This window comes from Aquarana catesbeiana, linkage group LG05, assembly GCF_042186555.1.
Source record: "Aquarana catesbeiana isolate 2022-GZ linkage group LG05, ASM4218655v1, whole genome shotgun sequence".
Taxonomy (NCBI): Eukaryota; Metazoa; Chordata; class Amphibia; order Anura; family Ranidae; genus Aquarana; species Aquarana catesbeiana.
The window spans coordinates 260071839-260099247 of record NC_133328.1 but is presented as its reverse complement, the minus strand read 5'-3'; the positions used below and the strand labels follow the sequence as shown (position 1 = coordinate 260099247).

General features: G+C 43.6%; 1 protein-coding gene across 6 annotated transcripts in view; it reads right to left on the bottom strand.

The window, feature by feature from the left end:
* The window catches only part of ATPSCKMT (ATP synthase c subunit lysine N-methyltransferase), a 341459-nt gene that overhangs the window by 105420 nt on the left and 208630 nt on the right, over window positions 1-27409 (bottom strand). For 5 of the 6 annotated variants that reach the window (XM_073630732.1, XM_073630734.1, XM_073630733.1 and 2 more), the window contains one exon: window positions 10358-10495. The exons of the other annotated variant lie outside the window; for it this stretch is intronic. In XM_073630732.1, the coding sequence (XP_073486833.1) occupies window positions 10358-10495 (138 nt within the window). The remainder of the gene's footprint in view (window positions 1-10357; window positions 10496-27409) is intronic. 6 annotated transcript variants of the gene reach the window in all.

Sequence of the window (27409 nt, the reverse complement as noted above, 5' to 3'; positions counted from 1 at the left end):
ACAGGTGTTCAGTGCATGCAGTCCCATCCATTTCAATTGGGACACAGCAGCTCCATAGACACAGCCACTTCTCCCAACTTGAAATCCATGTGGGTGCATGTCCCTGATCTCACACTGTCTGTGTTTGGGGCCATGCATCTACACCCACACTGATGTCAGATCTGTCCTTGCAGCTACTGCGTCCCAATTGACATATATAGGACTGCCTGCATAGGAATGCACGGAACACCTTGTGCATCTCCATGTGAGTATACAAGGCCCTATATGGCTGTACACTTTAGCACACCCCATTGCGTGAGGCCTTAGAAGGAATTTAAGTTATGTTATGGTTATGTGTGCAAATAAGGATTTTAGTGCTTTTAGTGAAACTAGTGATTTGTGCAACTACTGTGTGGCCTAAAAAAATCAGAAGCACCTTCTTTTTTATTCTACTGGTCATGTGTTTTTAGAAAATGGTTTGGGGAGTCTTTTACAAACTCTGAGCCCTGGTTCACACTGGAGCGTTTTGACATGTCAAATCGCATGTCAAATCGGTGGCAATTGCAGTCAATTGGCACCGTCCCAATCGGTGCGACGCCGCATCTGCGGCGCTGCACCGATTTCAAAAAGTAGTTTCTGCGATTTACTTTTTGTGATTTTGGGCTGCGATTTACATTGACATCTGTGCAGAAACCCGCACAGATGTCTGTGAAATTGCAGCCGAAATCGGGACTGACATACGGGAGTGAAATCCTGCGAGTTCAGCTGAACTCGCACGGCTTCATTCCCGCAGCTCAGTGTGAACATGGGCTCAAAGCTATAAGTGGAAATTTACATACATTTGATTTTCACCATTTCACAAAAAGTTTAAAGTTAAAAATGTATGTTTGTTTGTTTTTTAATAACTCAATACAAGTTAAGCTTTTATATTTAGTAGGAATTTAGCAGAAATTATGTCAAATTTGTTGTGTTTGTATCTGCCAATAACGATTTTAGTGTATCTTTAGCAAAAATATTGTTTTTATAAACATTTGCGCAAATATTGCGGGGCCTCAAAAATCAGAAGAGCCTTGTTTTTATTCTACAGGTCATGTGTTTTCAGAAAATTTAGGGTTTGAGGGGTATTTTACAAGCTGTAAGGGAAAAATTGCAAAATGGTCTGGCCACCCGAGTTGAAAGGCTAAGTTCCCCTTTGTTCACCTTTTTTTCCTCTAAATTCCAGCTTCCTCCCCTATGTACCAATATATCATTTATGTACTTCTTATGAAAAAATATCAAAGCTTTCCATTAGAGCTGAACGATCAATCGTTAAAGAATCTACCCCCCTCATAATCTTAACACAGCATTTTCCCGATTCAATGCAGAGTTCTCTGCTCACTGCTGACAGCTGTCAACCCCCCCCCCCCCCCAAAAAAAAAACAGGCAGCCTGCCAAGTTTATCACAACATCGCTTAGGCCCCTTTCATACTGATGTGACTTGAAAGTCACATGATTTTACCGCGATTTCTTGGACGAAATTTTGACGCGATTTCAGGGAATGCCTGTGTAAACTTAAGGTCTATGGATTTCAACTCCCATCAAAGTCGGATCAAGAGATAGTAAAGGGACTACTTTGAAGTCAGTGCGACTTGCAGTATTGATGTTTTTGGATAGCGAATGATAACCTAATGTTATGTTTTTTTAAAAATCGGGGCTGAAATAGCCTATATACTCTGTCTGAAATGTATGTCTGTTTTTTTTACATTTTTAATCTAAAGATGTGACACAGATACAAATATAGAGACAACTTTGCATTGCATAGAAATGATAAAGAGTGCAATAAGCACAACCATACAAAACAATTTAATATGAGTGAAGGGGACCCATCAATCATGTTCACACCACCAACTGAAGTCTAATACAGGGTACATATATGCTCCTGTGCCCATCGCTTTTTGTTTTTTGGTTTAGAAGGATAAATGGAGAAGAAGGAAAAGATAAGAGAGAGAAAAAAAAAGGGGGGGGGGAGGTGGAGGGGAGTGGGGGTATCACCCCCAGGGAGCCGGGATCAATAGCCCTGAACACGCAATAGAGATCCCAGATGGTGGATCCTAACATGTGTATTGGAGGAATTCATCAGAGAACCGGTATGTCTGTTTTATTTGCTAATATCAGGAGTGTAACGGGTGAGCAGTGATGCAGGATATTATCTAGCAACTGACCCCAAGGGATATGATAGGATTCTAATGTAATTCTGAGTGTTAAAGCATTGTAACTATATGGATCAATAGTGCTCGCTTTAAACATCAATGTAATGGGTTTAGTGTAACCTATTCCTATTGCCCACTCGCAATTAATCAACAGGGGGTGGATCCTGCATGGCCGCTCTCCATAAATGACGTGAGGTGTACCAGGATGGCACCACCTCAGACGACGTCCTATGATGAAACGTGTAAGCCAGATCTATGCACACACATCACTTCCAGTTTAGCGAGGCTCCGGGCGCTGGAACGCAGGATTCGGGTTGATGTTTACCACCCATTTATCTAAAGAAATTTGTTTTTAAGAAATTAGATTTTTTAATAAAAGTATTATCTGGAATTACACTATTGGAGCCCATCTCTTTTCTATCTGAGGACACACTGTTTGGGGCATAAAGAAGGAAAGCACTACCCCCCGACCCAGCAAAAACAGGATATCAGAGATTGTCCCTTGAGGGCCTGGATGCTCTGGTTTTCGGAGGATGATATAGAAGAAAACAACAATCAGTAGCAGCGCAGGTTATAGTATAAGCAATGCAAGTTCATATAATAGTCCTTTGAGCATAAACAGCTCTGTGTGAGATGTACAGTCTGTATTGATAGGGCAGCCTTTTGAAGGGAGTTGAAGCCACTCCAAATATGTAAAAAGAAAAGACAACGTGACAGGCGCCTCTTAGTAAGACTGTTTAAAATTTAATAGCAAAATGCTTTAAAACAGTCACATGTAGGTATCTGTTATCAGGCACAGGGGAGTCCAGTGTAGTCACATTCAGTCTCTGCAATCAGGATGGTGGTGTGTTCTGTTTGTCCATGCAGCGGGCGTCCTGTTCCACAGGAGACTTCCGGTATTCGGGCGGAATCCAAAGCGAGGCTTGGAGCACAGTCGGACGGTCACAGAGAGGGCTGGAGTGCAGAGTTCAGTGAAGTGACTGTGCTGCCGTAAAGCGACGCGTTCTGAGCATGCGCACCAAGGGAATACACGAGGTGCGCGCTCCTTTCTCAAGCTCGTCTGGCTGCGCTCCAGCATTTTGCATTCTTGTCCCAATTTTGGGTGCCCACTACTGTCTATTGATATGTAAAACACTTTTTTCAATCATCAATTAGTGATCAATAATAACATCTAGTAAACATCATTTATTTATTGACCAGAAATCTGTAGAAGAATGCTATACCTGACTCCAGCTGGGCTCCTCCACTTCTTCCTGGCTGGAAGGCCCAGGTTGGACATTAGAAGCCTCAGCTGGTATGGAAGGAAGTGTGGAAGGAAGAGTAGAGAGGGATTCCCTGACTTCAGTGTGGTCTGACAGAAATCGCAGTCTCTCATAGTACCACAGTCTGGGAAAATAAACGTCATCTGCTGCAGCTCCGGACCTCTGGGAATCTGTGACCTTCTTGCGCTCCTTAAGATACGTGCTCCTCAGGCCACCAATTTTAGCTTTTAAATAAGGGATGGTTGCTGTGGGGACCACCAGCTTCACCAACTCCAGCAGTTTCTCCAGCACTGCCTGCCTCTTCTGTTTGTGATTATAGTGGGGGTGTCTGACCTGCCACAGACAGGGCAGCTCCCTGTATTTGTCTATGAACAGGGGCAGGAAATTGTGGTCGTTGAACCCATCCATTTTCTCTGCAAGACACAACACAAGACAAACCCTAATGTCAGGCCAAACTCCCCTAATCTTGTTACAATATAGGCTTCCATTTCGAAGCAGTATAGGCCCAAGTTTAGATCCTACCTTCGTTAGCACGATCGGCGTCTCCGATGCTCCTTCCTCCGCTCACAGATCGTACGTAAGAAGCGCGCGTTACGATTTATACACACTGCGCATGCGTATAACTCTGCCCGCCCCTGACGTTCTTTCTAGTCTATTCCCCGCCCCTTTTCGTTCGGCGCAGTGGGGGAAGAGCACATGGCGGATAGACAGCAGGATCGTGCTAATTGTAGCAACGAGGAGGAGGGGGAGGAAAGGCCAGAGCCTGAAACGTCCCGATCCAGAAGGAGATTAAAGGACTCAAATATGTCCTTTGGGGAGATGTTGGAAATGGTGGACATCCTGAAGAAGGCCGACTATGACGGAAAGTATGGGCCTTACCCCAACCCCAATGTCCGAAAGGCCAAGATAATGGCGAAAGTGGTCAGAAGTCTGCACCGGAAATTCGGGGTACGACGATCGAAAGATCAGCTCAGGAAGTGGTGGTCGGACCTGAAATTACGAGAACATGAGCAGTACAGAAAGATCCGGAGAGTGCTGCAAAAAAGTAAGTATTTGTGCTGTGTTCCTATTCTTTTTGTGTTTATTACGTTCGTGCTGCTCCATGTGCTTTTAGGAACTGTTGTACAGTTTAAAATGGCAACTTTCATGTTCATGGGCACATTATTCGTTCGGATCACACATTTTTATTTTGGACGATAAAATACCATTGTTTAGGCCATATGCATTTGGCCACCATTTTGATGCCCTATACTTGGCTTCAAAGAATTGGGTTGTGTAGATGGGTTTGTTACTAGAATGAAATGCAAACTAGATTGTGTGTAAGGAGAGGACACTCAGCAGCTGGTTTCACATCTGGACACTGGAACACTAGCGTGGGACCCCAGAACACCATTTTTATTAGGGGGCCACACAGGTGCTCCAGTGTATACTATAGGGGGGTCTCCATCTGTGAAGCTTGTACCAAACAGGTAAAGTATTGCAGCTTGACAAAGGACACTAAAAAAGCTACATCTTGGAACTCTGCTAAAATAGATAATTGTACCCCACTTCCAAGCAATGTTTCATCTTTATAGTTCTGACATTAAATATCTGTGTGCTAAGTATACCATTTTTGTTTTACATAGGGGATAAAAGACTCGGAGGACACCCCTCATCTGAGGAGACCAGAGCCCCCCCCCTGGAAGAAGGGGAAATCCCAACAACACAAGATGAGCAGGAGGATGAAGACGTGGCTGAACTAGTCACCACAACAGGTGAGTGTCTGCGACCACAGGCTCACGTAAGAGATGGATGGCGGCATTTTTTTGCAAACCTAATTTATTTTGGGGTTCCTCTCTTTTTAGGTGAACGTGAGGTTGTGGATGAAGATCCTTTCACATCCGAAAGTGCCCAGATCCTGATCGGGGAGATCATGGGGTGTAATTTACAATTGGAAAACATCAAGCAAAACATCAATGATGTTATTCCAAAATATAAAAACATCATTGATGTTTTGGGGCGAGTTTAAAACCCCTCCAAATCACTTTCTTCTTTTGTCTGCTACAATGTGCGAAATGTTTTGTGATTTTTCACAAAGCCAAATTTGGAGGATGCACACAGTGTGTCAACATGTGCTATCTGCCATCACGGGAGATCAATGGACGCGTTTTGGGGGTGCAACCCCTTCCTCAATAACAAAGTAGCTGAGAGGAAGGGCTTTCTCCCCCAAAACACGTCCCTTGTTCCCCCATGATGGCAGATAGCACATGTTGACATTGTGAAATTTGTGTGCATCTTCCAAATTTGGCTTTTCCTGGGGTGATTTCCCCCCATCTGAACGCAATATCAAACACAGTTCCTAAATACTCATGTCTGATATTGCCTTCCAGTCCTACCAAATGTGAACTTTGTAAGATCAAGATTTGTGTCTTTTCTTGTGGGTTTTACACAGGCCTGTTTTCTATAAAATGGACATTTTGATTTTGGATAATGACACCACAAAAATTGTTATACAACAAACATGTTGGTTTGTCAGAAAAACCTTTGGTAAATGCACATGTGATTGTGCAGGTATTAAAAAGATTGTTCATCAAGAATGTATGGATTATTGTCTCAACGCTACAACACTTTTGGGGTGATGTAATTGTTGTTTTATGAGAAAATGGGGGTAATTTCCTAAGGGCAAATCCTCTTTGCACTACAAGTGCTGTTTCAGTGCAGTTGCAAGTGCACTTGTAGTGAAAAGTGTCTTTGCATTTAGTAAATAACAGCCAACAGTGCTTTGTATAAGGTTACACAATCACGACATTTTCTGGACTCCGCACATTTCTGTCAGGGTCAGCTAAAACAAACACAAGCAGTAAATGTCCACAAAGAAGAGCCTGGGGGGAGATGCCTGTTGAGAACTTAAAGTCCTGCAGGCTTCTCCCTGTGGCCAAATACCGCAGGGTAGCGACCAACCTCTGCTCCGCAGTGATGGCTTGCCTCATGCAGGTATCCTGCCTGCTGATATAGGGGGTCAGCGAAGCCAACAAACGGTGAAATACGGGGTCCATCATCCTGAGAAAGTTCCTGAAATCATCAGGATTATTGTCACGGATCTCACGGAGCAAAGGCATATGACAGAACTGGTCACGCTGAAGCAACCAATTCTTGGTCCATGAACTCCTCCCCACCCTGTTCATGGACTGGACTTGTGTCAAGGTCAGGACCGCAAAACCAAGCCCCCGCACAGCACGAACTCTACGAGGAGTACGCATACGAAACATGGCTAGAAAACGGTCGGCTGCTCAGAACGAAGTAACAGAACGCACTGAGGAACAGCAAGGCCTGTGAAGAGCGACCTGAAAACCAGTAACGAACAAACAAGAATACAATGACTAAGTCACGCAGAACTTGCTGCACGCACTGAAGAGCAGATACAAACCCACAAGCACAAACTGAACGGCAGAAAACGATCTGAAAGCCACGAGTCTGAAAAAGTGCGAATCGTCTCTCACCAAACTTTTACTAACACGAGATTAGCAAAAGGAGCCCAAAGGGTGCTGCGCTTGGTTCTGAACCGGCCTTTTCTAGTCTTGTCGTACGTGGTGTACGTGACCGCGTGGTTGTCGATCGGAAATTCCGACAACTTTGTGCGACCGTGTGTAGGCAAAACAAGTTTGAGCCAACATCCGTCGGAAAAAATCCAAGGATTTTGTTGTCGGAATGTCCGAACAAAGTCCGACCGTGTGTACGCCCTATAAGTGCGGTCATAAACTTTTGTATGGAGGTGGACTTCATCTGATTGCACTCATAACTAATAGAGGACATTTTAGGAATATAAACATTGATAGTAGATGTTGGTAACTTGGTGGTAATGCATGTAGTGGGAAATTGATAAATGCACAACGGTATTTCACCCAGGTTATAATAAGTTCCAATAATTACAACTGGTGGAACTTGTGAGCACACAACACTGTTTTAGATTATTTGTGATATTTCACCACAGTGCACGTTCACCTGTGAAGGGTGATTCACTAGATCACTCTTCAGTTCATAGGCAGCGCCATTCACCCCCAACTCACATATATACATTTCACATTATTGGAGCTCCTCCTTGGGGCACCTTAGGGGAGGCTGCAGCCTAGCCTATACCTAAGCGCGGATTCATTAATATATACAAACATTATAGTGTCTACAAACTATGGGATATTTTTATTTATGTATTACTAGTAATGGCGGCAATCAGTGACTTCTAGGGGGACTGCGACATTGTGGCGGACATTTGGACACTAACTGACACTTTTTGGGGACCAGTGCTCATTGCTAATAATATACACTATCATTGTACTAAATACACTGGCTGGGAGGGGATTAACAACAGGGGCAATCAAGAGGATTAACTGTGTGCCTAGCCTGTGCTTTATTACAGTGTGGGAGGTGCTTTTACTAGGAGATGACATGGATCCATGTCCCTGCTTTGCAGTTACACAGGTTCCATGCCTACCCTCCTGTCAGAAGGGTGATCTGCCTTGTTTATATAGGCAGACCGCCATTCTGCCTCTCTGCTGGATCATCAGCGGGTGCCTGCAAACATTGATTCTGTTATCGATTCTGATTGTTCAGTGTTATTGGATGCACCGCTGAGTTTTGTACCATTATTTCCTTCTTGTAAGATTTCCTGTCTTGCTGAAATACACATTAAAAATTTAACTTTAAGACCCCTTTCACACGGGGCTATCCGATTTGACGGACTCTGCTTGCTTAGCAGGGATCAACCAGTTGATCTCCGCTGAGCAAGTGGATGACAGGTCCATCTCTGAGGACCTGTCAGAGCCCCGCTGTCCTCTATTGAGAGATCGGATGAAAACAGATCCGCCTGTCCGTTTTTATCCGATTCTATCCGATCGCCCAGACAGATGGAAAATAGGGTTTCCATCCGTCTGGATTTGATGAATCGGATAGCATCGGATGTCAGCAGACATGTCACAGCTGACATCTGTCGATCCATAGAGGTGCATGGAGAGTCCAATAAGGTCCGCCCGATTGTGCATGTGTGAAAGGGCCCTTAAAGAAAAAAAAGACATTATCCCAATAACGTCCAGTGCAGATTAAATTATAGTGCCCTTTCCTTCATCCACAAGTTGTGCTCAACACATAAATAAAGAATATATACTGATCTGAATAGTGAAAGTGTCCAACACTCCCCGCACGGTGCTCCAAAAGTGACAATTCACTGGTGCTCCATCCACTGTTAACAAGGTATCAAGAATGAGCTGGTATTCTCTGTTACCTTGCAGACTGTGTGCTTAAGGAGTTAATTACTCTGTGTATTTATAGAGGGTGATGTAGTTGTTCAGGGCTATCCTCCTGAGGAAGCCTATTGGGCAAAACGCATTGGGACAGACCTGAATTGCTCTGATGTCATCTGGGTTACTGTGTGTTAGGCGGAATTGCGAGCTGGCTTCTGTGACATGTGGAGCGGCTGCAATCTCTACACAAAATTGACCCTGACTGCCTTGCTGACTATCTTGTAGGCACCAACAAATGTGAGTGCATTGCTTGCTTTTATATATTTTAATAAAGGTTTTATGGTATGAGTATTTTCTTTTCTTCTTCTCATCCTGAGTGGAACTTTGGAGGTCTAGGGGCACAGAGGAGTACATCCCATTTCCTACAAACCATGCTTGACCTTTGTCATGAGGGCCCAACCCTTCTGGTGAGTTCATGCTGTCCAAAGGGTACACACGGGATTCCTGATACCTTGTTAACACTGTATCCACTGGATCGGGCACCAGTACATTGTCTATTTTGGGTGGAGCACCGTATGGGAAGTGTTAGACATTTTCACTATTCTGATCAGCATATCATCTTTATGCATTCAGCATTACTTGTGGATGAAGGAAAAGACACTATAGTTTAATCTGCACTGGACTTTATTAGGCTAATGTCTTGCTTTATGCTTGTGTATATGTCTAAATAGCACTATTTGTTATATGTTGGCACTTTGACTTTTAACTCTGTATTATTGAGTTCATAAGCCCTGCCTGACTTCACATTTTCAACCTTGACTTTAATACCTGATGTTTGTTTAAACTTCAATAAAACATTTGTGAAAGAAAATAGCAGGTCAAGAGAACTAGTGATTTAATTGCACAGAGATTGGGTGTTGAAAAGACGCAGGAGGAAGAAACACATATTGGCACGATACAGTGTAGTCAAGTGGAGTACATTGCATGGAAGGAAGTTAGTAGATATGAGAAGGCACAGTCAGTTTCAACATTAATGCTTTTTAGATTTGAGCACATTTTATTTACTTATTTATTAATAACTGATATGATGTGAAAAGCACATATGTTTTGAAATGTAGGCACTAGTACATATGACAGATTTGTAGATTTTTTTTTTTTTTAATGGTTGGGTACTTACTGCAACCACTTAATTAACTTGTAACTTAAAGACTTTAACCAGATTGACCAATCACCATATAAATCAGGTTTCAAAAGGAAATGCACTTGAAAAGTCCTGACAGGCTGAGGACACCTGTTCATTCAGTGTGGGAAAAAAACGTCCCTTTGCACAGATGTACGCATTAGTGTGTCCGTGTGAATGAGGTCTTAAAGAATACTTCTAATGTCAGCTTTTTTTGAAAACAGTTATAAGTGGCTTTAGTTCAACTTCTAATGGAGAGAACTCTGTGGCACACTGTAGACCTGCATTTTATAAATGGGACTAAAATGCAGGCTGCGGTGTGGAGTAAATTCCCGGTGTCAAGCAGACATTGGTATCTGATCTCTGTACTATACTGATCTCTAACTGTATGCTTTTGAGCCATGCAAGAGAAATGAAAAAGCAATAATAAACCAATTCAGATGTAGGGAGGGACTAGATTTAAATGGTATACTGTCTGAAATCAAACAAACAATTTAATTATATTATTAAAATACAGTAGCATATTCTGCTTACCTTCCACATATCTGATATGTGAAATTTGGCATTGTCATTCACACCTTCTCTCCATGCTCTGTATCGGGAATACCACACTAACCATGGGTTTAATTCATAACCTTCAGCTTGAAAACCTTTCTTGGCAGCAGCAATCACCTTTTAAAATAGATAAATTGCAGTGAAATGGAGAATACATAAACATACCTAAACCCAGTTTGAAGCTAAATAAAATACAGTAAAATAGATCTGTCACACATTATTGAATTTAAAAAAATTCTAGAAAAAGAATCTAGAGCATCAAATCTCAAAAGAACATCAACAGCGTTGCATTGTTTCTATATACTGTAGACGTAACAATGATGGCTCACAGAGGGTCCAGAGGTGGGGAGAAGGGTGTTCAATGTCCTTCTTTATCAGGAACTTATTCAATGTCTTCTAATAATTTCTCAATCCTTTGCAAATACAGTGCCTTGCAAAAGTATCCCCCCCCCTTGGCTTTTTTGTTACATTACAGCCTTTAGTTCAATGTTTTTTTTAATCTGAATTATATGTGATGGATCAGAACACAATATTCTAAGTTGGTGAAGTAAAATTAGAAAAATATATACATAAAAATATTTTTCAGAAATAAAAAACTGATAATTGGCATGTGCGTATGTATTCACCCCCTTTGCTATGAAGCCCATAAAAAGCTCTGGTGCAACCAATTACCATCAGAAGTCACATAGTTAGTAAAATGATGTCCACCTGTGTGCAATCAAGGTGTCACATGATCTATCATTACATATACACAACTTTTTGAAAGGCCCCAGAGGCTGCAACACCTAAGCAAGAGGCACCACTAACTAAACACTGCCATGAAGACCAAGGAACTCTCCAAACAAGTAAGGGGACAATGTCGTTGAGAAGTAAGTCAGGGTTAGGTTATAAAAAAATATCCAAATCTTTGATGATCCCTAGGAGCACCATCAAACCTACCATAACCAAATGCAAAGAACATGGCACAACAGCAAACCTATATATAGCAAAAAAGTGCAGCGCTATAAATTGATAAATATGTGTGTGCCACAACTAAATATTAAAGTGCAAAAGTGCAAACAATATCCATGGTGTAAAACCATAAATCATGAAAAACAATAAAAAACAATCAGAACAGTGCACAACAGCAATTGATTAAGCAAATGTCCAATATATCAATAGTCCACAAAATACAAATATCCGTATTCTATTAAGGTTAATAAGTGACTTGCGTTCATAAATGAATATTAATCCTGGTGCGCTGTGACGTGAATCATTCATAGATAATGGGTCATGAGTTATGCCCTGTACACACGGTCGGATTTTCCGAAGGAAAATGTGCGATCCGAGCTTGTTGTCGGAAATTCCGACTGTGTGTGGGCTCCATCGGACTTTTTCCATCAGAATTTCCGACACACAAAGTTTGAGAGCAGGCTATAAAATTTTCCGACAACAAAATCCGATCGCGTCCATTCCGACCGTGTGTGGACAATTCCGACGCACAAAGTGCCACGCATACTCAGAATAAATTCCGAGACGGAACTGCTCGGTCTGGTAAAATTAGCGTTCGGAATGGATATAGCACTTTCATCATGCTGCAATGTTTTAAATTGTTTAATGCAGCGCACTCTCTTATTCTTTATAATGCTAGAAGAATGAAGTTGTTTTGCTGCTCATATTCACACAGACTTCTCACAAACTTCTTTCTTTATTATTTATCGAGATTTCACCAATATGTTTTTATTTGTCACATCTGACGAAAAAAATATCTTTTTGGGATGTTTTAAGATTATTTTTTTTTTCGTTTGGATTTTTTTAAAGTCTTTTTTTTTTTAATTTTTTTTTACTACAGAATAGTTTTGGGTGTGTTTTGTGTGTCAACTTACCACAACACCATTATTATCTTGTATTATTTATTAATCTCAAGGAGATTGTTTGGTGTTGGTGTCTCTTGTTAATTTCACATTGTATTTTTGAAATGTACCTGCCTCCTCACAAACATACTGTCCTTTTTGAAGGAAAACACACATAGGCGAGTATAATTGAAACAAAAATTCCTTTATTAAGGGGTCATAACCAAACAAAGAGGGAGGCAACACTGGAGAAACAGCATAAATTGGCGAAGCCCTTGGCCCCCAGGGCACACATCAATTATTTTACTGCAAAATTGGTGGCCTGAGGAGTCCATAAATAAGGGAGTACAGTCTGGTCCAGAGTCCAAGTCCAAGAGTTCATGAACAGCAGCAGATGACATACATGTCCCCAGGCTGTGGTCATACAAGAGCCTGCATCTTTTGCCAGACCAGACTGAACCCAGGGCCATCACTCTCTGGTCTTCCTTGGCAGGAGGAGGAGTAGGTCCTGGAGGAGGAGGAGGAGGACCTGGAGGAGGAGGAGGAGGAGGACCATGGGTGAGCTCACAAATGTGGCTTTGGTTTGTGAGTTGGCCCCTCGACCCCTTATTTAGTGCTTCTAAAATGAGAAACTCACCTAAGAGGCGTTGGCCCTCCTCCATTTGCAGCATTTTGCATGTTGTTAGGTCAGCAAAATCCTATTCCACACTGAGGGGTGTTCTGAGGGCCTCAGTAGCCTTTCAAAATAGGCCAATTGCAGCCTCCTCCAGGTTATTCCTCTTCCTGCCACTTTTTCTTTGAAGGCGGAGGGGAGAGACCTGGGTATCGGGCAGACTACTTGGCCTGGCCACCTCCTGGCTGAGACTTTCCTGTGTATGAAAAAGGGACATTGTTTTAGTTTTTGGTTCATCATTTACAATCATAAATTAGTAATCCAAACTAACATAGATTTAACATCATTAATTTGACAACCATAAATATTTTGAAGAATGCTATACCTGGCTCAAGCTGGGCTCCTCCACATGTTGCTGCCTGGAAGGCCCAGGTTGGACGTCAGAAGCCTCAGCTGGGGGGGAAGGAAGCGTGCTCCTCATGCCACCAATTGAGGCCTTCAAATAGGGGATGTCTGCCGTGGGGATCACCAGCTTCACAAATTGCAGCAAATTATCCAGCGCTGCCTTCCTCTTTGTTTGGTTCTTTAATGTGGGTGGTTTACCTGCCACAAACAGGGCAGCTCCCTGAACATATCAATGAAGATGCTGATAAAGTCCCGATCTTTCAATATATCCATTTTCTCTGCAAGACACAACACAAGACAAACCCTAATGTCAGGCTAAAGTCTCCTAATCTTGTCCCAATATAGGCCTCAATTTCTAAGCAGTATAGGCCAAAGTTTAAATGTTACCTTCGTTTTCACGATCGGCGCTTCCGATACTCCTTCCTCTGCTCACAGATCGTACGTACTATGCACGCGTGTTACACTTTATATACACTGCGCATGCGTGAAACTCCGCCTGCCCCTGACGTTCTTCCTAGTCTATTCCCTGCCCCTTCTCATTCGGCGCAGTGGGGAAGAGGACATGGCGGAGACAGCCAGGTGCGTGCTAATTACAGCAACGAGGAGGAGGAGGAGGAAAGCCCGGAGCCAGAAATTGTCACGATCCCGGAGGAGAAGATTTAAGGCCTCAAATATGTCCTTTGGGGAGATGTTGGACATACTGAAGAGGGCCGACTATGATGGGAAGTATGGACCTTACCCAAACCCAAATGTGAGAAAGGCCAAGATCATGGCGAAAGTTGTGAAGAGTCTGCACCGTAATTTTGGTGTACGGCGAGCCAAGGATCAACTCAGGAAGCGGTGGTCGGACCTCAAATTAAGAGAGCACGATCAGTATAGAAGGATCAGGAGAGTGCTGCAGAAAAGTAAGTAGTTGTCCTGTGTTCCTATTCTTTATTTTTTATAAAGTTCATGCTGCTCCATGTGCTTTTCTTTACTGTTGTACAGTTTAAAATGGCAACTTTCATGTTCATGGGCACATTATTCGTTCGTAGGAAACATTGTTCGTTCGGCCAATAAAACACCATGTTTTGGCCAGATGCATTTCAATAAATTTTTTCTTGCCTACTTCTCTTAAAATAATTTTGTTGTCTAGATGGGTTTGTAACTAGAATGAACTGCAAACTAGATTCTGTGTAAGGAGAAGACACTCAGCAGCTGTTTACACATCTGGACGCTGGAGCACTAGTGTTGGAACACAAGAAAACCCTTTTTATTAGGGGTCCCACACAGGTGCTCTAGTGTATACTATAGGGGTGACTCCATCTGTGAAGCTTGTACAAAACAGGTAAGTATTCAAGCTTGACAAAGGAAAACAATATTTCTTCATCTTGCAACTCTGCCAAAACATACAATTGTACCCCACTTCCAAGCAATGTTTCATATTCCTATTTCTGCCATCAAATATCTGTGTGCTAAGTATACCTATTTTTTTTAACATAGGAGAGAAAAGACTCGGACGACACCAATCATCAGAGGAGACAACAGACCCCCCACCTCATGAAGAAGTGGAAATCCCCCAAAGCCAACAGGAGTTGGAGGGAGACGTGGTGGAAATTGTCACCACAACAGGTGAGTGTCTGTGACCACAGGCTCAGGTAAGAGATGGATGCCGGCATATTTATAATACATGGTGTTTTTTTGTTTATATATTTTTAGGTGATCGTGATGTTGTGGATGAAGGTCATTTCACGAGTGAAAGTGCCCAGATCCTGATCGGGGAGATCATGGGGTGTAATAGGGACTTGGAAAACATCAAGCAAAACATCAATGATGTTCAAAACAAAATGAAGAACATCATTGATGTTTTAGGGAGAGTTTAAAACCCCTCGAAATCCCTAATATTGTTGCCTTTTTTTTCTGGAAAATTTTTTAGACATTTTAAAATATATTCTGGAAAAGCCAAGTTTTGAAGATGCACACAGTGTGTCAACATGTGCTATCTGCCATCACGGGAGATCAATGTATGCGTTTTGGGGGTGCAACCCCTTCCTCAAAAATAAAGTAGCTGAGAGGGTTGCACCCACAAAACACGTCCATTGATTCCACATGATGGAAGCTAGCACATGTTGACATTCGGCAATTTGTGTGCATCTTCAAAATTTGGCTTTTCCAGGGGTGACTTCACCCCATCTGCTGAACGCAATATCAAACACAGTTTATAAATACTCATGTCTGATATTGCCTTCACTTTCTACAAAAGTTGAACTTTGTAAGTTCCAGATTTGTGTATTTCTTGTTGGTTTGAAACTTAAAAGGACATTTCTACTTGTATTAATGTGACCAAAAAATGTGTTATACAACAAACATGTTGGTTTGTTTTAAAAACTTTTATAAATGCACATGTGATTGTGCTTTGATTAAAAAGATTGATAATCAACAATGTGTGGATTCTTCTTTCAATGCTCATAAACTTTTTTCCTGATGCCTTCATGGCAGCACACACTGGGTTGTTACTCCGCCTCCACAACCTGACAGGATTGGTCTAGCTATAAAAGTTGAAGAGAGATGACCCCCACTATTCTCTTTTTTATCCTCACCTGACAAGATGGGTGAACATCGCAGAGCCTCTTACCGCATCGCCTCAGCAGGTTCAAGCCTCTCCTGTTTGGAAGTTCCTCCTGTACAGTCTCTAAAGGAGCTTCTATGGAGGGAACTCCGCTCTGGTGGTCTCAGGGGCAGCAGCACGGATCATCTGGCACATAGTAAGCTTTAAAGAAGCTTCAGATATTGCAGTGGTCTCCACTTTCATTTTCATTTTTCACTTGCAGTGATTTTTCTACCCCTTCTATTATTTTCTTCCTATATATTCTTCTTTCTTACTTCTGGAACCTGTAGTCCCACAGCGCTCAGAGAATCTATCATGGCCACCGCGTGTCTCGTCCCGCATTGCGCATGCGCTGTAGACAGAGATGGGGCCGTTCTAACCTTTTTTCCAGAGTCCAAGATGGCGCCGGAGTCATCGCGGCGCTTCTGCGCATGCGCGAAGCATCATTTTTGCCACGACGGCGGCGGTCTATTTAAAAAAGGACTCTGGTTTTAAAAAACAAGTATTTGTATTCTGCTCATTATTCCAGCTACTTTTCTGCCCATTCTTGATCAGTATTTCTCCATTGAGACCTGGTAAGTGCTCTTAGGTTCTCCCTTTGTTCATTATTACAGGGATTTCTTTGTATGGCATATAAAAAAAAAATAGGAATATATATATATATTTGTCTGCTTCTTTAACTCCTTCCAGACTTCTTCTGTTCCAGCCTGCCCTCTTCCTCTCCGCTCATGGAGACCACTGCCCAAGCAGACCACCCACGGCCGATAAGGTAAGGGGCTGTCCGCATTCAGTGGTAAGTATTGGAGAGAGAAAAAAGAGAGCATATCTTCTGACAAGACTCCTTCTGACAGCCCTTCCAGGTCTAAATCAAGACGCAAAGAAAGGTCAAGCCATACCTCGAGCAGAAGATCCCGCAGAAGCCGGTCACGCTCCTCTTCTCCTCACAGGCACTCACGCCGTAGTCATTCTCGCCATGGTCACTCACGCCACAGTCACTCTTGACGTAGCCGAATTCGGGAATCAGTGCGAGAATCCATAATGGAGTCAACTACACCCCTGCCGGCCAGATGAGACCCAGGTACTTCCATGGCTCATCCTCGCTCAGCAATCGAGGTAGGGACGGAACCAGAATCCCCTTCAGAGGATCCAGAGGTACCAGCAGGGTTTGACTTCACTCTGGTCGAACCTTTTGCAAAATTAGTCAAGGAGGCCATAGGTTGGGAAGAATCTGAAGAAGCACCTCAGAAGACCCGGAAATATTTTCCAAACCTGAAGAGGGATCCAGAAACCTTCCCTTTCATTGATTGAATGATTTAATCAAGGATGAATGGGAAAGATCCGACAAGAGGCCTAGCCTAAACAATAGACTAGCCAAAATGTATCCTTTAAAAGAACCTAAAGTCAACTCCTTAAATAACGCTCCGATTGTGGATGCCTCCTTGATGCGTCTGGCAAGACATGTCACCCTACCCATCGAGGACACTGTCTCCTTCCGTGACGTTCCTGATCGGAAGATTGATCTGGAACCTAAAAAAGCCTACTCCATAGCAGGAGGCGCTTGTAGACCAGCAGTCACCACAGCAGCAGTTGGTAGAGCCATCTCTGGCTGGGCTGTCAATATTGAGAAATCTCTCCAGGAGGAAGCAGACTTGGAGAAAGTAATTACGTCCCTACAGGAACTTAAATTGGCAGGCGATTTTATCGCGGAAGCCTCTGTGGACATTATTAGGTGCTCGGCCCGGGCAATGTTAGCCTCGGTGATGGCAAGGAGAGCTCTGTGGCTAAAACCCTGGGTAGCCTACGCAGCATCAAAGACAAATTGGTGCAAGATTCCCTATGATGGTTCCAATCTCTTCGGCTCCAAATTGGATGCAGCCATTTCTAAGGTGACGGGGGAAAATCGGGCCTCATTCCCTCTGACAGGAGACCCAAGAGATCCTGCTTACAAGGGTAACCTTCCCGAATGGTACAGAGAAGCCAAAACCTACAGACCAGGTAAAGAGTTTAAGAGGAACTGGAGGAACACACAGTCATCCTTCCTGAGGATGTGAAAAACCAAGGCCACGCCTTCTAGCGAACAGCAGAAGTCCTTTTGAAGGTACGCCAGCCCATCCTCTGAGGGTGGGCACCAGACTCAAGAAATTCACACAAATATGGTCAGAAAACATCAGGGACCCTTGGACCATTTCCACGATCAAGTTTGGTCACAAGTGGAGATTCTTGAACAGGATTCCCGGGAACCAGTTTCTTCCAACCAAACTCCCGTCTTCTCCAGCCAAGAGAAGGATCCTTCTGAAAGACATAATGGAATTAAAACAAAAGGAGGCAATTTTGGAGGTTCCGCAGTGTCAAAGAGGCAGAGGATTCTACTCCCCTCTTTTTCTAGTAAAAAAGAAAACGGGGGATTTACGGCCAGTGCTGGACTTAAAGAGACTAAACAAAAACATCAAATTAGAATCCTTCAAGATGGAAAGCCTACAGTCCATACTATTAGCTGTGAATCTAGAAGATTGGATGCTGTCTGTAGACTTATCAGACGCCTATCTTCACATTCCAATACATCCTGCCTTTCAAAGATTTCTCCGCTTTTCAATCAACCAACATCACTTCCAGTTCCAGTGCCTACCCTTCGGCATCTCGTCGGCTCCCAGGACCTTCACCAAAATTCTTCTGCCCATCATCGCATACCTCAGAGAGAGAGGTCTAAGAGTACACCATTATCTGGACGATATACTTCTTCTAGCAGAAAGTCGCCAGGTCTTGATACAACACGGAGAGATCTTACTATCAACCCTGCAAGTTTTCGGTTGGCTAGTGAACTGGCAGAAAAGAAAGCTTCAGCCCACTCAGAAGATGGTTTTTCTAGGAGCAGAACTAGACACCATCCAGAACAGAGTACAGCTCCCTCAGGAGAAAATCATGCCCCTGATCCAGAAAATTCAGAGGCTAATCTCAGTTACACACTTACCAGCCAGAGTGTGTATGAGTGTCCTGGGTTCCATGTCTGCAACTCTGCCCATGATCCAGTGGTCCCAATGGCACACAAGAATCTTACAGAATTCCTTTCTGAGGCAGTGGAATGGAGTACCAATGCTTCAGACAATCTACATACACAGGTATGTGAAGCAATCGATGTGGTGGTGGACAAGGTCCAGCAACCTCAAGAGGTTCAAACCTATAGTTCCTCCACAGCCAGAGGTGGTCACTTCGGACGCCAGCCAGAAGGGATGGGGAGCTCATTACCAAAATCTAGCAGCCCAAGGGCAGTGGAAGTTTCAAGCTCACAGGATAGTATCCAATATACTAGAACTCAGAGCACCTTTCAGGCACTTCTGGCCTTCACTCCATACCTGGCAGGAAAGAACGTTGTGATCCAAATGGACAACAGAGTCGCTGTAGCATATATTCAGAGGCAAGGGGGTATGAGGAGTTGCACATTAATGCAGGAGGTGCGCCCTATCATGGAGTGGGCACAAGTGCATCTAATAGACTTGAGAGCGGTGTATGTCCCAGCAGCTCAGAACATGCTGGCCGACTATTTGAGCAGGGAACTTCTCTCAAACGAGTGGTCCAATGTTCTTTCAAGAACTTGGGGAATACCGGAGATCGACCTAGCAGCTACTCCTGCGAACACCAAATGTCGGAGATTTTTTTCAAGAGCAGCCTTCCCATCGGCCGAGGGTACGGATTGTCTGACCCATCCGTGGAATTTCAAGCTGGGTTACATTTTTCCTCCAGTACCCTTAATCGTGAGGTTCCTATCCAGGCTTCGGAAATCATCGGCCACAGTAATAGCTATAATTCCTTTTTGGCCGAGGAGGCCTTGGTTCACAACCCTACTACAACTCAGCCTGCAGCAACCGCTGCCTCTCCCATTAACATCGGACCTCCTATCCCAGGGTCAATTCCTACACCCAGCTCCAGAAAGATTACACTTGACAGCAGGGATGCTCGCAGGAGGTAATTTCAACTCTTTTACAGGCAAGGAAAAACACCACCAACAAGACATACTCACAAGTCTGGAATAGGTTTTGTTCACTGGCCCAACAAAAAAATTGGAACCTAGTATCACCAGAGCCACCGCAAGTTCTGGAATTCCTTCAGTTGGGTATTACTAAAGAATTGAGCTCAAGTACCCTTAAAGTCCAGGTTTCTGCCCTATCAGCTAAAACAGGCATTAGATGGGCCCTACACGCTCTGGTGATTCAGTTCATGAAGGCTTGCTTAAAAATCAGACCTCCGAAAAAACCCATATTTCCGGCATGGGATCTCTCTACAGTACTTGATGCATTATCAAAACCTCCTTTTTTTCCAGGTGAGTCAATTTCACTTTGGAACCTGACTTTGAAGTTAACCTTCCTTATCACCATTACATCTGCGAGAAGAGTTTCAGAACTTAAAGCACTACTGATAACAGAACCATACCTAGTCCTCTATCCCGATAGACTGGTATTGAGGCCCTCGGAGCATTTCAATCCCAAGGTATCATCTTCTTTTCATTATAATCAGGATATCACCCTTCCATCCTTTACTAACGACCAGGGCGAGCCTCATGCATTGGATGTCAAAACGATCATTACCAACTATCTGGAAACTACAGCTTCCTTCAGAAAGTCGGATACTCTTCTCATAATTCCACACGGTCCTAGGAAGGGTCATCCAGCAACTTCTCGAACAATCGCATCCTGGCTGGTCAACACCATAAAAAAGGCATACTCTTCTCAGCAGCTAATTATCCCGGAAGGCATCAGGGCACACTCAACCAGGGCAGTGGCAACTTCATGGGCAGCATACTGCAGGGTTTCACCAGAGACAATCTGTAAAGCAGCGACCTGGTCATCGAGACATACATTTACTTCTCACTACAAAATTGACTCTGCTCAACTAACAGCGGACTTTGGCAGATCCATTATTAGAGACAATTCCACAGCTCTTTAGAATAATAAAACTTTAATATTTGCACCCTCCCGACTGGCGAGTTATTTCCCAGTGTGTGCTGCCATGAAGGCGTCAGGAAAACGGAAAATTGTATACTCACCTTTCTGTAATTTTCCTTTCCTGATGCATCTTCATGGCAGCACACAGATTCCCACCCTGTTCTTATATGATATATACAGAGAATGGTGGGGGTCATCTCTCTTCAACTTTTATAGCTAGACCAATCCTGTCAGGTTGTGGGGGCGGAGTCACAACCCAGTGTGTGCTGCCATGAAGATGCGTCAGGAAAGGAAAATTACGGAAAGGTGAGTATACAATTTTCCGTCTTTGTGGTAAAATTGGTGTTTTCAGTGACAATGGGGGTTATTTCCTAAGGGCAAATCCACTTTGTAGTACAAGTGCAGTTTCAGTGCAGTCTCAAGTGCACTTGTAGTGCAAAGTGTCTTTGCCTTTAGTAAATAACACCCAACAGTGCTTTTTAATTTTACACAATCACGCCATTTTCAGTACTCCCCAAATTTCTGTCATGGTCAGCTAAAAGAAAGACAAGCAGTAAACATAAGCAAATATTTGTTCAGTTTAAAAAAAAATTTTATGTAAAAAATGTCTCAGACATTGTCTGGCATATCGATGCCCCCCCCACCCGCAAAGTATTCCATGTATCTTATACGAACCTCGCGGGCACTCAGGGGGGGCAAGCCAGGACGACCAGCTTCAAGCGCCGTCAGGGTTGGTTAATTGAGATTAATTCCGGCTTCAGGCCCAACTAGGCCAGCATAGTTCACAGAATTTCTCCTTAAAAGGTTGTGGAGAACACAGCAAGCCAGGATGATGTGATTAAGTTTATACTCCACCATGTGTATGGGTGTAAGTAATAGGCGGAACCGGCTGGCCATTATTCCAAATGTGTTCTCCACCACTCTTCTGGCTCTGGCCAGCCAGTAATTAAAAACCCTCTGGTCCAGAGTGAGGGTCCCCATAGGGAATGGCCGCATAAGATGGTCCCCCAGTGCAAACGCTTCATCCGCAACGAAGACGAATGGGAGTCCTTCCGCATTGTCTTCTGGAGGTGGCAAGCCCAAGCTGCCATTCTGGAGATGCCTGTAGAACTCCGTGTAGGCGATGACTCCACCATCTGACATCCAGCCATTCTTCCCCACTTCCACATACAGGAACTCGTAAGTAGCCGACACCACCGCCAACATCACAATACTATTGAACCCCTTGTAGTTGTAATAGTATAACCCAGAGTTGGGTGGTGGGACGATGTGGACGTGTTTCCCATCAATTGCCCCAACGCAGTTAGGAAAGTCCCACTGCTGGGCAAAGTGGGAGGCCACAGTCTGCCATTTCTGTGGGTTGGAAGGAAACTGTGGAGTCAAACAAGAAAAAAAATTAATCATTTTGCACATAAACATGGAAGGCAGATTAGACACAAACATTCTTGACCAACATCAGTATAAATTTTTTTTTAGGGATTATTTAAAGACAAAGGTATAAGGTCCACCTATCAGATTCCCCCCCCCCCCCTTCTCATGGGTCATTTAAAAAAATGTATGGGGGGAGATGTTTTGGACAGGTAACCCTCTCCACTTCATTGAGAGCTGAATGCCTAAATAATGTGTATTACTTTGGCCAGCCCCTCCTTACTTTACACTATTGGCAGCCCACTGGACAGGTAAGAAGTGTCATAATACAAAGAGATAAATACACACTGTACACACACACATTTTTTTTTTTCACAAGAAAACACACGCACATTTTTACATTCTGCTATTACCTATCAAGATAAGAATAGGATCCAAAAACTTTCAACAGTACCATTTGAAAGTATTCAGGCAGGCCCTTGCACTACATGCTTTGGGGAATTCATCCATAAATCTGACCACAAAAGAGGTGGGTATAGTGTGTATGGGTTTGGCAAAGTCAGCAGATAGAGGATTGGTATCAGCTGAGTTAGCATTTGGGAGGAGAGAGGGTTCCAAATGATTTTGGGACCCAAAAAAAAGCCTCTGGAACTCTGCCAGAATTTAAAGCACACATCACAATTTTCAAAATTTTAGGGGGTGTTTAGGGTAAATCACTACAATGGAGCAGACAAAATACATTGTTAAGTGACTACATGAGGTGAATATAGGCCCAGGAGTGCATGCTGGGGAGGTAAGTGAAGGCAAATATGTATGAAGGACAAAAAAACCCCATAAAAATCCAGCATGCATGAGGAAAAAGGGGACATTCACAGCATATTACAATCATGGTAATTAAGGAATGAGGAAAGAAATATACAATATATTATCAAACAATATATACAATAAAATGTGATGTTAAAGGATAAAAATCTTACCTTAATATAGTCCTTCCACAGGACCTGGATGATGGCAGAACAGGTCTCCGGGATAATGATCCCCAGAGCCTGGGGGGAGATGCCTGTCGAGAATTTGAGGTCCTGCAGGCTTCTCCCCGTCGCCAAGTACCGGAGGGTGGCGACGAGCCTCTGCTCCGGAGTGATGGCTTGCCACATGCAGGTATCCTGCCTGCTGATATAGGGGGTCAGCAAAGCCAACAAACGGTGAAATATGGGGTCCGTCATCCGGAGAAAGTTTCTGAAATCATCAGGATTATTCTCACGGATTTCACGGAGCAAAGGCATGTGACAGAACTGGTCATGCTGAAGCAACCAATTCTTGGTCCATGAACTCCTCCTCGCCCTGTTCATGGACTGGGCTTGTGTCAAAGTAAGAACCCCAACACCAAGCCCCAGCACAGCACGAACTCTACGATGAGTATGTATAAGCAACATGGCTAGAAAACGGTCGGCTGCTCAGAACAAAGTAACAGAACGCACTAAAGAACAGCAAGGCCTGTGAAGAGCGACCTGAAAATCAGTAATGAACAAACAAGAACACAATGACAAGTCAATGGGAACTCGCTGCACGCACTGAAGACCAGATACAAACCCACAAGCACAAACTGAACAGCAGAAATGCGATCTGAAAACCACGAGTCTGAAAAAGCACGAATCATCTCTCACCAAACTTTTACTAACACAAGATTAGCAAAAGAAGCCCAAAGGGTGGCACGCTTAGTACTGAACTGCCCTTTTATAGTCTCGTCGTACGTGGTGTACGTGACAGCGTTCTTGGCGTTCGGAAATTCTGACAACTTTGTGCGACCGTGTGTATGCAAAACAAGTTTGAGCCAACATCCGTCGGGAAAAAATACATGGATTTTGTTGTCGGAATGTCCGATCAATGTCCGACTGTGTGTATGGGGCAATAGACTTGACCACATGAGACCACCACCACAGAGAGACAGGAGGCCTACCAGAAATCCAGTGACCGCCCTTATTCAGACTTGTTGGATCTAAGATTCTGTTGGAGAAGTATCCTGATGACTGGAGCCTGAAGAAATGTCCCAATGTGCCGGGCGTTCACCACCAGATGGTTTCCACAGGCGCTGAGCGGTAGTCCAGTCCAGTCTCACAGCCAAAAGTGCAAGTGAATGAATATAAAAAAGAAAAAGGGGAAAAACTCCAATAGCGCAATATTGCTAAAAAAAAAGGCTTTTTATTGGAGGGTGATGCAATGCTGCATGTAAGAAATGTCCCACAGCCGAGTCACTCGATCAATCAAGTAAAAAGTTGGAATTCCAAACAGAATAAAAACACATCAGTGTGTGAGAGCGATCGGCCATGTGCAGAGCGTGTGCGCCCCAGCACAGAGACCTAAGGTAACCCTGGAGGAGCTGCAGAGTTCCACAGCAGAGACTGGAGTATCTGTACATAGGAAATAAGCCGTACGATCCATAGAGTTGGGCTTTATGACAGAGTGGACAGAAGAAAGCCATTACTTTCAGCAAAAAACAAAATGGCACGTTTTGAGTTTGCGAAAAGGCGTCTGGGAGGCTCCCAAAATGTATGGAGGAAGGTGCTCTGGTCTGATGAAAAATGTAAATGTGTTGGAATGGCCTAGCCACAGCCCAGACCTCAATCCAATAGAAAATCTGTGATTAGACTTAAAGATTGCTGTTCACAAGCAGAAACCATCCAACTTGAAGGAGCTGTAGCAGTTTTGCAAGGAGGAATGGGCAAAAATCCCAGTGGTAAGGTGGCAAGCTCATAGAGACTTATCCAAAGCGACTTGGAGCTGTGATAGCCGCAAAAGGTGGCTCTACAAAGTATTGACTTTAGGGGGGTGAATAGTTATGCACATTGACTTTTTCTATTATTCTGTCCTATTTGTTGTTTGCTTCACAATAAAAAAAAAAAAAAAATCATCTTCAAAGTTATGGGCATGTTCTGTAAATTAAATGATGCAAATCCTCAAACAATCCATGTTAATTCCAGGTTGTGAGGCAACAAAACACGAAAAATGCCAAGGGGGTAAATACTTTTGCAAGGCACTGTATGAACTTCAATTTTATAGTGGGCAAATCAACTGACAGATAGCGGCATAGTCACAGTCAGGACAAATTTTCCTGTGTGTGATGTTTCTGCAGGAATGATCAGCAGTTGATCAGACACATCCCCGTCACTCTCTCATCATCTCATCATGTCTTTTCTGCTTTTCACAGGTAATGCTACTATCTCTGAATTGTCTCACTGCTATCCTAACACTGTGCTATATTTATGGTAATGTCACTGTGTCTGAACCAATAAAAACTGTCTCACTGCTATCTTGACACTCTGCTATATTTAGGGTAAATATTCTAAGAGCCTTTTGAACCTGTCCATTTGTGGAGAATGATTCTCACCTCCCTTTTTGGTCAAAGAATCAATAATCTTTTATAACTTTGGCCTGTGTCTGGCCTGGTCTTGACCCCCGACCCCCCCCCCCCTCAATGTATGTGTTCCTTATCAGCTCCTAATTGGGGTGGGGAAGGATTCCTCATTTGATCATCTCACTTAAATTTAGTTCAGCTTATGGGGGAAGTCACAGACAGGGCATTTATTCCTACGTAAGTGATTTTTCTGCAGGAGTGATCAACAGGTAAACTCTGCTCCACTCTGAACCCACCGAAAACCACCACTTTTCAAAGCATCTCCTACAAGTTCGATTCCTATTCGCTCTACCCTTTAGTACGCTCCCTCTAGTCTTCCTTCTCATACTAGTATGTTCTCTTCTCAAATTCTCATTTCTTTACCCCTCTTCTTCACCTCAAAACTTGTACTGTACATATCACCCTCACTTCTACCCTCTCCCTATTACTGTTCTCATCACCTCCTGCAAATAGTTACCCACCTGCAGACCCAAACACCAGGACAGGGAGGTATGTGCACTTATATACAGTACATCCCACTCCCATCTCACTTAGCTCATTTACTTTCTTCTCCCACCCTCTGGGGATGCCTCCCCTAATCCTGGTCCTCCAGTATCTCACCCCCACACCAGGCACCCTCCTTCCTCCAGCATTTGCCGCAATCTACTCTACATGTGCCCTTTGGAATGCCTGCTCTGTCTGCAACAAGCTCACCTCTGTCCATTATCTTTTTGTCTCCCACTCTCTTGCAATCACAGAAACCTGGCTTCAAGCACGGGACTCTGTCTCTCCCAAGGAACCCTCCACTGGACTCACTCACTCAGACCCAGTGGATGGAAAGGAGGTGAAGTTGGTTTGCTTCTATTTCCACTGAGCACCTTTCAACAAGTCCTTCCTACCCCTCCCTCCTCTATCCTTCTCTTCTTTCGAGACTCCCTGCATTCTTCTGTTTTCTCCCATTTCTCTAAGGATTGCAGTGATCTATCAGCCTCCTGGACCACTCTCATGCTTTCTTGACGACCTCTCTGCCAGGCTACCCTACTTTCTCTCCTCTGAAACACCCACTATCATTATTGGTTATTTTAACATCTCCACTAATGTTAACAGCCCATTTACATCCCAACTTCTCAACTCAAAGCGGTTTTTACCCCAATACTTCATATTCCTGATATGTGCCTGCTGTACCATGTACTTGTATGAGAAAGTATCCTGTCCTCTGTATTTTTTCCTTTATGTGAAATCCCTGATGTTCTTGCTAGTCCCCTTGCTTTCCTATTAAAAACTGACAACAGGCAGGAGAGCACAGCATGGTCAGTTCTCTAGCTAACTTGGGAACTCTGTGTACTCTCCTCCAATGATCAGACTTATCCTGACACGCCCCCGCTGCACAGCCTTTACTGGTTCACTTAGTGTGCTGCTGCTCCCCCCCCCCCCCCCCCCGATCTCTTATGCAGTTGAGAACAGAGGGAATGTGATCATTTATAAAAAGGGAAAAAAAGATATTTATAATTTTTTTATATATCTATACAAAAATGTTTTGCCTTTCATTTCTATTTTAAACTGAATTGATTGTTTTACAGTGTGATCGTTTACAATCACTTCAACCTCATCCTTTGACTCAACACAATGTACACAGTCCTCCACTCACTCTGACTGTAATACCCTTGACCTTGCTTTCTCCTGTCTTTATACCCCCTACAACCTCACCAACACACCCTTTCCTCTCTCTGATAACAACCTCATAACTTTTACAATGTCCTTGTAAAACAACCTGTTCCTCAAAGCAGCAAACAATTACCCACAGAAATCTTCACCGCTTTAATCCTTCTCTTTACCACTTTGCAACTAACCACCTCTATGACAAAATTGCACCCCTGTCTTGCCCTGACCTGGCCATT